This window comes from Eutrigla gurnardus (assembly GCF_963514095.1).
Source record: "Eutrigla gurnardus genome assembly, chromosome: 20".
NCBI lineage: Eukaryota > Metazoa > Chordata > Actinopteri > Perciformes > Triglidae > Eutrigla > Eutrigla gurnardus.
The window spans coordinates 10,108,663-10,119,384 of record NC_139931.1 but is presented as its reverse complement, the minus strand read 5'-3'; the positions used below and the strand labels follow the sequence as shown (position 1 = coordinate 10,119,384).

General features: G+C 40.2%; 3 protein-coding genes across 6 annotated transcripts; all 3 read right to left on the bottom strand.

Moving 5' to 3' along the window:
- Positions 1 to 1,300: 1,300 nt before the first annotated feature.
- On the bottom strand, positions 1,301 to 3,577 carry LOC311031353 (immunoglobulin lambda-1 light chain-like). 2 transcript variants are annotated; one of them, XM_084037620.1, is made up of 4 exons: positions 3,482 to 3,577; positions 3,071 to 3,389; positions 2,565 to 2,602; positions 1,301 to 1,805 (listed from the first exon to the last, which is right to left on the bottom strand). In XM_084037620.1, exons 1-4 carry the CDS (start codon positions 3,519 to 3,521, stop codon positions 1,477 to 1,479), a joined length of 726 nt encoding a protein of 241 aa, XP_083893746.1. In that variant the 5' UTR covers positions 3,522 to 3,577; the 3' UTR covers positions 1,301 to 1,476. The 2 variants fall into 2 exon arrangements, 1 of the variants encoding a protein (XP_083893746.1); XR_014599069.1 differs by lacking the exons at positions 3,071 to 3,389; positions 3,482 to 3,577 and adding an exon at positions 2,837 to 2,972 and having other exon boundaries at positions 1,667 to 1,805; positions 2,565 to 2,677.
- A 1,151-nt stretch (positions 3,578 to 4,728) lies between these two features.
- LOC311030878 (immunoglobulin lambda-1 light chain-like) lies at positions 4,729 to 6,987 on the bottom strand. Of its 2 annotated transcripts, XM_084036910.1 has the most exons (4): positions 6,892 to 6,987; positions 6,479 to 6,801; positions 5,977 to 6,010; positions 4,729 to 5,221 (listed from the first exon to the last, which is right to left on the bottom strand). In XM_084036910.1, exons 1-4 carry the CDS (start codon positions 6,929 to 6,931, stop codon positions 4,893 to 4,895), a joined length of 726 nt encoding a protein of 241 aa, XP_083893036.1. In that variant the 5' UTR covers positions 6,932 to 6,987; the 3' UTR covers positions 4,729 to 4,892. The 2 variants fall into 2 exon arrangements, 1 of the variants encoding a protein (XP_083893036.1); XR_014599019.1 differs by lacking the exons at positions 6,479 to 6,801; positions 6,892 to 6,987 and adding an exon at positions 6,249 to 6,471 and having other exon boundaries at positions 5,106 to 5,221; positions 5,977 to 6,089.
- A 1,152-nt stretch (positions 6,988 to 8,139) lies between these two features.
- Positions 8,140 to 10,393, bottom strand: LOC311031350 (immunoglobulin lambda-1 light chain-like). 2 transcript variants are annotated; one of them, XM_084037616.1, is made up of 4 exons: positions 10,298 to 10,393; positions 9,885 to 10,207; positions 9,383 to 9,416; positions 8,140 to 8,638 (listed from the first exon to the last, which is right to left on the bottom strand). In XM_084037616.1, the coding sequence occupies exons 1-4, from the start codon at positions 10,335 to 10,337 to the stop codon at positions 8,310 to 8,312; spliced, it is 726 nt and encodes a 241-aa protein (XP_083893742.1). In that variant the 5' UTR covers positions 10,338 to 10,393; the 3' UTR covers positions 8,140 to 8,309. The 2 variants fall into 2 exon arrangements, 1 of the variants encoding a protein (XP_083893742.1); XR_014599063.1 differs by lacking the exons at positions 9,885 to 10,207; positions 10,298 to 10,393 and adding an exon at positions 9,655 to 9,875 and having other exon boundaries at positions 8,523 to 8,638; positions 9,383 to 9,495.
- Positions 10,394 to 10,722: the final 329 nt, after the last annotated feature.

The following is a 10,722-nucleotide window of genomic DNA, read 5'->3' as shown; positions in this document are numbered from 1 at the left end:
AGAGACACACAGACTGATGGATCCAACATGAGGTCAGAGCTGCAGCGAGTCAGCCTCCTTACATGTTAGAGCAGTGATGAGAGTGCAGAGGGTCCCCAGCATGGTGTCAGTGTGTGCAGAGAATGGACTTGTGACTGTGAAAGAGAGCTGTGGACAGATTAGAGGGTTTGGAGGATGAGGAGAGGAGGTGCTGGAGGAGCAATTTAATACAGCACCGAAACCGAGAGGGGCTGACTGGAGGAGGAGCTTTGCTCTAATCTGCATGGTTTTCCTCCCTCAAAAATATAATATCACGATCTGAAAAAGATTTCCTGTTTTATTGTAATGGGTGTATTATATGTCAAATTGAAGTCCAGTTTTCATGTATTTTACGTATTTTTTTTTAAATAATACATCATATATATTGCTACTTGGGCAACCATTAAGGGTTAACACTCCACCACTGAAACTACCACAGGAGACACCTTTAAAACTATCAACTCCATAGGATTTATTAACAGGACAACAAGATAACCACAAATCCGATGCTGAGGGGCAGCAAGACCGGCAGTCTCTACACCAGAGGTCTCTCAGCTTTTAAGTGCTGCAGGCCAGGTACCTCATTGACCAATGCAGATCCATCTATTGCAATATATTTATTTCGGTTCTGCACAAATGTGCATAAAAAACTGTCCATGATTGATTCAATCTTAATGATCAATATATCTGTGTTCCCAGTCATAGACAAGTTTCTTCTTCTTTTACAGAGAGCTGAAACTTCATTTACATGGAGCTATAAATAAGGAGCAGGTGCATCCTGGGACGGAAGGAGGGGTAGACAGGTGACGCTTCACTGATGGAGGATGAATGTTCAGTTTCATTTTCTCCCTTTATCTGATGAGTCAGTAATTCAGTCCAGCTAAAAGAAGCTAAAAATCTGAATCAAGCATGCACTTATTACTGTGCCACTTTATTGCTAACCTCCATGTTTAAAACGCTTTCAAGAAATGTTGATACAATATTTTCCCAAGTGCTTATTGATTTTTTTTATTTCAGTCTTGGGAAGTGATGAAGAGGTGAATTGTTTTTGCTCTGATGTCAGAAACTTTCCTTCACTTTTCTGTGCTGGTCCTTTAATAAATTTAGATGACTTATCAGGAGACAGACAAAACAAATGTTATAAAGCTGTACTTTCATTAAGCAATGTGATACAAATGTGATGTTGTGATGTTGTATGCACATGACTAAATATTCTACTCAAACTTGGCAAGTAAAAGATGACACTGTCAGTGACAAAAATGAGAAGGAGTTTTACACAATGCTTTTTTATTGAATAAGTATACATTTTATCAATTGCAAAGCTGATGAAACACCACCACCTAGCGGTCACAACATGTATGACAAGCATGCAGGCACATCTTTCCTACCATGTAAAGCTTGTGAGGAGCAAACAGCACAAACAGTAAAGAAGCAGATGTTGAATCACGTCCTGCTCCTCTACTGTTGCTCATTGAGACAGTTTGACTTCTTGATGTTTTTCTCTGCAGTCTGGGAGCCCAAAGACACTTTACATGTGTAAACCCGATCCATGTTCCAGTCTGATGTCTGGACGGACAGAATGCTGCTGATTTGGAAAGTCTGGTCTGGTTGTCGGACAGCGGTGCTGGTAGAGATCCCACTGGCCACTGGACTCCCACCAGACAACCAGCTCACATCTGCGAAAGGCACCGACTGACTGGACAGACAGACCACAGAGGCTTTGTTGGCCTGGAGCTCAGCAGGGGACGGAGGGAAGACAGTCAGGACAGGAAGAGGGAGGCTGGAGCCTGAGAAGAGACAACAGACATCCTTCAAATCACTGAAAATGGAGACTTTAATACAAAGCAGGACGGGAACAGATTAGTCTGGTTAGTGAGTTTGGTGGACAAGATAACAATCAAACTGAACAAGCATTTAAAAAACCAAGAACATTTAGAGACCATCGCCTAAGAGTTCCTTTTAAAAGCAAAATCTACATTTATGTTGGAAACAAAGAAAGAAAGTAATTGTCTGAGTCTTACAGAATGATATTTAAATAATAATAATAATAAACCCTCCTCAGTCACGGTGAGAAGTTACAGTAAAGCTGGCTTTTGTGATTTCTATCATAGGAAAAATATTTTTCAAAAGCCAGCAGGTAAAGTGATTATAGCGATAAATTCAGTTAAATTCAAGATGACCTCTACATTTCATTTAGTAATTAAACAGGACAAGCTCACTGACTTAGTATCCACATTAAACACTGAACAGATGATTTAATATTGTTAAAATAGTTTTGCAATGTTAGTATTTGTCACGTTGTGAAAATAAATATGGTAAAATATGTTGGAAAACATTCTAAGGACTGATTTATTTTAGAATAACTTAAATTCTCTTGAAAAAAACAACTTGGTATCAAAGCTGATCAACAAAAGTCAAATTAATCATTACATTAAAAAGAAAAATAATTAATTAATAAATAGAAATGAAAGAAATCATAATTATCTATAAATACGAATCAGAAACAGAAAATCTCTCTCGTCTTAAGATCAGTAAAAAGTACTTACTTGTCACAGTCAGCTTGGTGCCTGATCCGAATACCACAGTGATTCAGTTTGTACACATGGCTGTACAAAAACCTCCCGACTCTCACTGATGACGGGACTGGAACTGAATCATCCTGTTGAGACCAGTTTTCACCATCAACATCTCATTCACTTCATCGTTCCAAAAACAACACCTTTGTCTGAATTCATTTAATATCCTTCAATGTTTTGTTCCATTTTTTTTGTGCTTATTTGAATGATTTGATTCTGTTCAGAAACTGAACTGTTCATACCAACAGACTCCATCGTATCTCTGAATGCTGCAGTTGAAAACAAGCTGTTGTCCCGTAGAAACCATGTGGACAGCAGGCGTCCTGGTCACCACTTTCACTACATCGACATCCCTCATACGTACAGAAAGCTTCCACTGATGGCTTCTCCCCCAGTCAAGATGTGGCAGAGACTCAGAAAGCAGAAGTATTGAGTGAAGAGGTTTTTGTCACAGTGTAAATCACTGTGATACGTACTCTTTAACAGAGTCATCCCATGTTTTACAGTAATAGACTGCTGAGTCTCCCTCCGCCACATTGGTGATGATCAAACGATAATCTGATGTTGACTGATGAGTAGATGTGAACTTTGGAGAGGAGAATCCAGAGCCGTAGGTTGGAGAGCTATCGCTGTGAAAAAATCTTAATACAAACTGAGGAACTCCTCCAGGAACCTGTTTATACCACCAAGCATAACTGTCAGTAACCGTCCCCAGGTTACAGTCCATGGTGGCCGTCTCTCCTTTCCTCACCGCCACAACTGGCTTCTGTGTCACCACCGTCACGCCGCTCACGCCTAGACACAACAAGAAAACATGGAGTGAAGAGAGACACACAGACTGATGGATCCAACATGAGGTCAGAGCTGCAGCGAGTCAGCCTCCTTACATGTTAGAGCAGTGATGAGAGTGCAGAGGGTCCCCAGCATGGTGTCAGTGTGTGCAGAGAATGGACTCGTGACTGTGAAAGAGAGCTGTGGACAGATTAGAGGGTTTGGAGGATGAGGAGAGGAGGTGCTGGAGGAGCAATTTAATACAGCACCGAAACCGAGAGGGGCTGACTGGAGGAGGAGCTTTGCTCTAATCTGCATGCTTTTCCTCCCTCAAAAAATATAATATCATGATCTGAAAAAGATATCCTGTTTTGGTTTAATCGGTGTATTAATTGAAGTCCAGTTTTCATGTATTTTACATATTTTTTTTAAATAATACATCATATATATTGCTACTTGGGCAACCATTAAGGGTTAACAATCCACCACTGAAACTACCACAGGAGACACCTTTAAAACCATCAAATCCATAGGATTTATTAACAGGACAACAAGATAACCACAAATCCGATGCTGAGGGGCAGCAAGACCGGCAGTCTCTACACCAGAGGTCTCTCAGCTTTTAAGTGCTGCAGGCCAGGTACCTCATTGACCAATGCAGATCCATCTATTGCAGTATATTCATTTCGGTTCTGCACAAATGTGTATAAAAACTGTCCATGATTGATTCAATCTGAATGATCAATATATCTGTGTTCCCAGTCATAGACAGTTTCTTCTTATTTTACAGAGAGCTGAAACTTCATTTACATGGAGCTATAAATAAGGAGCAGGTGCATCCTGGGACGGAAGTGAAGGAGGGGTAGACAGGTGACGCTTCACTGATGGAGGATGAATGTTCAGTTTAATTTTCTCCCTTCATCTGATGAGTCAGTAAGTCAGTCCAGCTAAAAGAAGCTAAAAATCTGAATCAAGCATGCACTTATTACTGTGCCACTTTATTGCTAACCTCCATGTTTAAAACACTTTCAAGAAATGTTTATACAATATTTTCCCAAGTGCTTATTTATTTTTTTATTTCAGTCTTGGGAAGTGATGAAAAGGTGAATTGTTTTTGCTCTGATGTCAGAAACTTTCCTTCACTTTTCCGTGCTGGTCCTTTTATAAATTTAGATGACTAATCAGGAGACAGACAGGAAAACAAATGTTATAAAGATGTACTTTCATTAAGCAATGTGATACAAATGTGATGTTGTGATGTTGTATGCACATGACTAAATATTCTACTCAAACTTGGCAAGTAAAAGATGACACTGTCAGTGACAAAAATGAGAAGGAGTTTTACACAATGCTTTTTTATTGAATAAGTATACATTTTATCATTTGCAAAGCTGATAAAACACCACCACCTAGCGGTCACAACATGTATGACAAGCATGCAGGCACATCTTCCCTACCATGTAAAGCTTGTGAGGAGCAAACAGCACAAACAGTAAAGAAGCAGATGTTGAATCACGTCCTGCTCCTCTACTGTTGCTCAGTGAGACAGTTTGACTTCTTGATGTTTTTCTCTGCAGTCTGGGAGCCCAAAGACACTTTACATGTGTAAACCCGATCCATGTTCCAGTCTGATGTCTGGACGGACAGAATGCTGCTGATTTGGAAAGTCTGGTCTGGTTGTCGGACAGCGGTGCTGGTAGAGATCCCACTGGCCACTGGACTCCCACCAGACAACCAGCTCACATCTGCGAAAGGCACCGACTGACTGGACAGACAGACCACAGAGGCTTTGTTGGCCTGGAGCTCAGCAGGGGACGGAGGGAAGACAGTCAGGACAGGAAGAGGGAGGCTGGAGCCTGAAAAGAGACAACAGACATCCTTCTAATCACTGAAAATGGAGACTTTAATACAAAGCAGGACGGGAACAGATTAGTCTGGTTAGTGAGTTTGGTGGACAAGATAACAATCAAACTGAACAAGCATTTAAAAAAACAGGAACATTTAGAGACCATCGCCTAAGAGTTCCTTTTAAAAGCAAAATCTACATTTATGTTGGAAACAAAGAAAGAAAGTAATTGTCTGAGTCTTACAGAATGATATTTAAATAATAATAATAAACCCTCCTCAGTCACGGTGAGAAGTTACAGTAAAGCTGGCTTTTGTGATTTCTATCATAGAAAAAATATATTTCAAAGCCAGCAAGTAAAGTGATTATAGCGATAAAATTCAGTTAAATTCAAGATGACCTCTACATTTAATTTAGTAATTAAACAGGAGAAGCTCACCGACTTAGTATCCACATTAAACACTGAACAGATGATTTAATATTGTTAAAATAGTTTTGCAATGTTAGAATTTGTCACGTTGTGAAAATAGATTTTTTTAAATATGTTGGAAAACATTCTAAGGACTGATTTATTTTAGAATAACTTAAATTCTCTTGAAAAAACAGCTTGGTATCAAAGCTGATCAACAAAAGTCAAATTAATCATTACATTAAAAATAAAAATAAATAAATAATAAGTAGAAATGAAAGAAATCATAATTATCTATAAATATGAATCAGAAACAGAAAATCTCTCTCGTCTTAAGATCAGTAAAAAGTACTTACTTGTCACAGTCAGCTTGGTGCCTGATCCGAATACCACAGTGATTCAGTTTGTACACATGGCTGTACAAAAACCTCCCGACTCTCGCTGATGACGGGACTGGAACTGAATCATCCTGTTGAGACCAGTTTTCACCATCAACATCTCATTCACTTCATCGTTCCAAAAACAACACCTTTGTCTGAATTAATTTAATATCCTTCAATGTTTTGTTCCATTTTTTTTGTGCTTATTTGAATGATTTGATTCTGTTCAGAAATTGAACTGTTCGTACCAACTGACTCCATCGTATCTCTGAATGCTGCCGTTGAGAACAAGCTGTTGTCCCGTAGAAACCATGAGGACAGCAGGCGTCCTGGTCACCACTTTCACTGCATCGACATCCCTCATACGTACAGAAAGCTTCCACTGATGGCTTCTCCCCCAGTCAAGATGTGGCAGAGACTCAGAAAGCAGAAGTATTGAGTGAAGAGGTTTTTGTCACAGTATAAATCACTGTGATACGGCCTCATTAACAGAGCTGTCCCATGTTTGACAGTAATAGACTGCTGAGTCTCCCTCCACCACATTGGTGATGATCAAACGATAATCTGATGTTGACTGATGAGTAGATGTGAACTTTGGAGAGGAGAATCCAGAGCCGTAGGTTGGAGAGCTATGGCCGTGATAACATTTTAATACAAACTGAGGAACTCCTCCAGGAACCTGTTTATACCAGCGAGCTTCACTGTTAGTAACCGTCCCCAGGTTACAGTCCATGGTGGCCGTCTCTCCTTTCCTCACCACCACAACTGGCTTCTGTGTCACCACCGTCACGCCGCTCACGCCTGGACACAACAAGAAAACACGGAGTGAAGAGAGACATAGACTGATGGATCCAACATGAGGTCAGAGCTGCAGCGAGTCAGCCTCCTTACATGTTAGAGCAGTGATGAGAGTGCAGAGGGTCCCCAGCATGGTGTCAGTGTGTGCAGAGAATGGACTCGTGACTGTGAAAGAGAGCTGTGGACAGATTAGAGGGTTTGGAGGATGAGGAGAGGAGGTGCTGGAGGAGCAATTTAATACAGCACCGAAACCGAGAGGGGCTGACTGGAGGAGGAGCTTTGCTCTAATCTGCATGGTTTTCCTCCCTCAAAAAAAATAATATCATGATCTGAAAAAGATTTCCTGTTTTGTTTTAATGGGTGTATTATATGTCAAATTGAAGTCCAGTTTTCATGTATTTTATATATTTTTATATAATATATATTGCTACGGCCCACTTGGGCAACCATTAAGGGTTAACACTCCACCACTGAAACTACCACAGGAGACACCTTTAAAACCATCAAATCCATAGGATTTATTAACAGGACAACAAGATAACCACAAATCCGATGCTGAGGGGCAGCAAGACCGGCAGTCTCTACACCAGAGGTCTCTCTGCTTTTAAGTGCTGCAGGCCAGGTACCTCATTGACCAATGCAGATCCATCTATTGCAGTATATTCATTTCGGTTTTGCACAAATGTGCATAAAAAACTGTCCATGATTGATTAAATCTTAATGATCAATATATCTGTGTTTCCAGTCATAGACAACTTTCTTCTTATTTTACAGAGAGCTGAAACTTCATTTACATGGAGCTATAAATAAGGAGCAGGTGCATCCTGGGACGGAAGTGAAGGAGGGGTAGACAGGTGACGCTTCACTGATGGAGGATGAATGTTCAGTTTCATTTTCTCCCTTCATCTGATGAGTCAGTAAGTCAGTCCAGCTAAAAGAAGCTACACATATGAATCAAGCATGCACTTATTACTGTGCCACTTTATTGCTAACCTCCATGTTTAAAACGCTTTAAAGAAATGTTGATACAATATTTTCCTAAGTGCTTATTTATTTTTTTATTTCAGTGTTGGGAAGTGATGAAGAGGTGAATTGTTTTTGCTCTGATGTCAGAAACTTTCCTTCACTTTTCCTTGCTGGTCCTTTTATAAATTTAGATGACTAATCAGGAGACAGACAGGAAAACAAATGTTATAAAGCTGTACTTTCATTAAGCAATGTGATACAAATGTGATGTTGTGATGTTGTATGCACATGATTAAATATTCTACTCAAACTTGGCACGTAAAAGATGACACTGTCAGTGACAAAAATGAGAAGGAGATTTACACGATGCTTTTTTATTGAATAAGTATACATTTTATCATTTGCAAAGCTGATAAAACACCACCACCTAGCGGTCACAACATATATGACAAGCATGCAGGCACATCTTTCCTACCATGTAAAGCTTGTGAGCAGCAAACAGCACAAACAGTAAAGAAGCAGATGTTGAATCACGTCCTGCTCCTCTACTGTTGCTCAGTGAGACAGTTTGACTTCTTGATGTTTTTCTCTGCAGTCTGGGAGCCCAAAGACACTTTACATGTGTAAACCCGATCCATGTTCCAGTCTGATGTCTGGACGGACAGAATGCTGCTGATTTGGAAAGTCTGGTCTGGTTGTCGGACAGCGGTGCTGGTAGAGATCCCACTGGCCACTGGACTCCCACCAGACAACCAGCTCACATCTGCGAAAGGCACCGACTGACTGGACAGACAGACCACAGAGGCTTTGTTGGCCTGGAGCTCAGCAGGGGACGGAGGGAAGACAGTCAGGACAGGAAGAGGGAGGCTGGAGCCTGAGAAGAGACAACAGACATCCTTCAAATCACTGAAAATGGAGACTTTAATACAAAGCAGGACGGGAACAGATTAGTGTAGTTAGTGAGTTTGGTGGACAAGATAACAATCAAACTGAACAAGCATTTAAAAAACCAGGAACATTTAGAGACCATCGCCTAAGAGTTCCTTTTAAAAGCAAAATCTACATTTATGTTGAAAACAAAGAAAGAAAGTAATTGTCTGAGTCTTACAGAATGATATTTAAATAATAATAATAAACCCTCCTCAGTCACGGTGAGAAGTTACAGTAAAGCTGGCTTTTGTGATCTCTATAACTATCATAGGAAAAATATATTTCAAAGCCAGCAAGTAAAGTGATTATAGCGATAAAATTCAGTTAAATTCAAGATGACCTCTACATTTCATTTAGTAATTAAACAGGACAAGCTCACTGACTTAGTATCCACATTAAACACTGAACAGATGATTTAATATTGTTAAAATAGTTTTGCAACGTTAGAATTTGTCACGTTGTGAAAATAAAACATTCTAAGGACTGATTTTTTTTTTTAGAATAACTTAAATTCTCTTGAAAAAACAGCTTGGTATCAAAGCTGATCAACAAAAGTCAAATTAATCATTACATTAAAAAGAAAAAATGAATTATTAATTAGTAGAAATGAAAGAAATCATAATTATCTATAAATACAAAACAGAAACAGAAAATCTCTCTCGTCTTAAGATCAGTAAAAAGTACTTACTTGTCACAGTCAGCTTGGTGCCTGATCCGAATACCACAGTGATTCAGTTTGTACACATGGCTGTACAAAAACCTCCCGACTCTCGCTGATGACGGGACTGGAACTGAATCATCCTGTTGAGACCAGTTTTCACCATCAACATCTCATTCACTTCATCGTTCCAAAAACAACACCTTTGTCTGAATTAATTTAATATCCTTCAATGTTTTGTTCCACTTTTTTTGTCCTCATTTGAATGATTTGATTCTGTTCAGAAATTGAACTGTTCATACCAACTGACTCCATCGTATCTCTGAATGCTGCAGTTGAGAACAAGCTGTTGTCCCGTAGAAACCATGTGGACAGCAGGCGTCCTGGTCACCACTTTCACTGCATCGACATCCCTCATACGTACAGAAAGCTTCCACTGATGGCTTCTCCCCCAGTCAAGATGTGGCAGAGACTCAGAAAGCAGAAGTATTGAGTGAAGAGGTTTTTGTCACAGTGTAAATCACTGTGATACGACCTCATTAACAGAGCTGTCCCATGTTTGACAGTAATAGACTGCTGAGTCTCCCTCCGCCACATTGGTGATGATCAAACGATAATCTGATGTTGACTGATGAGTAGATGTGAACTTTGGAGAGGAGAATCCAGAGCCGTAGGTTGGAGAGCTATAGCTGCTATGAAAATATAATACAAACTGAGGAACTCCTCCAGGAACCTGTTTATACCAACGAGCAACTTCGTTAGTAACCGTCCCCAGGTTACAGTCCATGGTGGCCGTCTCTCCTTTCCTCACCGCCACAACTGGCTTCTGTGTCACCACCGTCACGCCACTCACGCCTGGACACAACAAGAACACATGGAGTGAAGAGACACACAGACTGATGGATCCAACATGAGGTCAGAGCTGCAGCGAGTCAGCCTCCTTACATGTTAGAGCAGTGATGAGAGTGCAGAGGGTCCCCAGCATGGTGTCAGTGTGTGCAGAGAATGGACTCGTGACTGTGAAAGAGAGCTGTGGACAGATTAGAGGGTTTGGAGGATGAGGAGAGGAGGTGCTGGAGGAGCAATTTAATACAGCACCGAAACCGAGAGGGGCTGACTGGAGGAGGAGCTTTGCTCTAATCTGCATGGTTTTACTCCCTCAAAAAATATATTTACATTTACATTTAGGTCATTTAGCAGACGCTTTTGTCCAAAGCAACTTACAATAAGTACATTTGTCAAAAGAAGGAAACAAAGAAACCACAACGTATCATTGCCGATAAAGTAAGAGCTAAAAATAGAACAAGTGTTAGGTCCTTATCTGAGTAAAGTAGTATCATGATCTGAAAAAGATATCCTCTTTTATTGTA

Bases quoted from the DNA above. Each gene is read 5' to 3' on its own strand.
- LOC311031350 (XM_084037616.1), bottom strand. From the start codon at position 10,337: ATGCTGGGGACCCTCTGCACTCTCATCACTGCTCTAACAT. The intron at 10,208-10,297 runs GTAAGGAGGCTG...TGTTGTGTCCAG, and splicing joins TCTCATCACTGCTCTAACAT to GCGTGAGTGGCGTGACGGTG. The intron at 9,417-9,884 runs GTATCACAGTGA...TGAATCACTGTG, and splicing joins ACAGCTCTGTTAATGAGGTC to GTATTCGGATCAGGCACCAA.
- LOC311031353 (XM_084037620.1), bottom strand. From the start codon at position 3,521: ATGCTGGGGACCCTCTGCACTCTCATCACTGCTCTAACAT. The intron at 2,603-3,070 runs GTACGTATCACA...AAACTGAATCAC, and splicing joins TGGGATGACTCTGTTAAAGA to TGTGGTATTCGGATCAGGCA. The intron at 1,806-2,564 runs GTAAGTACTTTT...GTCTCTTCTCAG, and splicing joins CACCAAGCTGACTGTGACAA to GCTCCAGCCTCCCTCTTCCT.
- LOC311030878 (XM_084036910.1), bottom strand. From the start codon at position 6,931: ATGCTGGGGACCCTCTGCACTCTCATCACTGCTCTAACAT. The intron at 6,011-6,478 runs GTATCACAGTGA...TGAATCACTGTG, and splicing joins ACAGCTCTGTTAATGAGGCC to GTATTCGGATCAGGCACCAA. The intron at 5,222-5,976 runs GTAAGTACTTTT...GTCTCTTTTCAG, and splicing joins CACCAAGCTGACTGTGACAA to GCTCCAGCCTCCCTCTTCCT.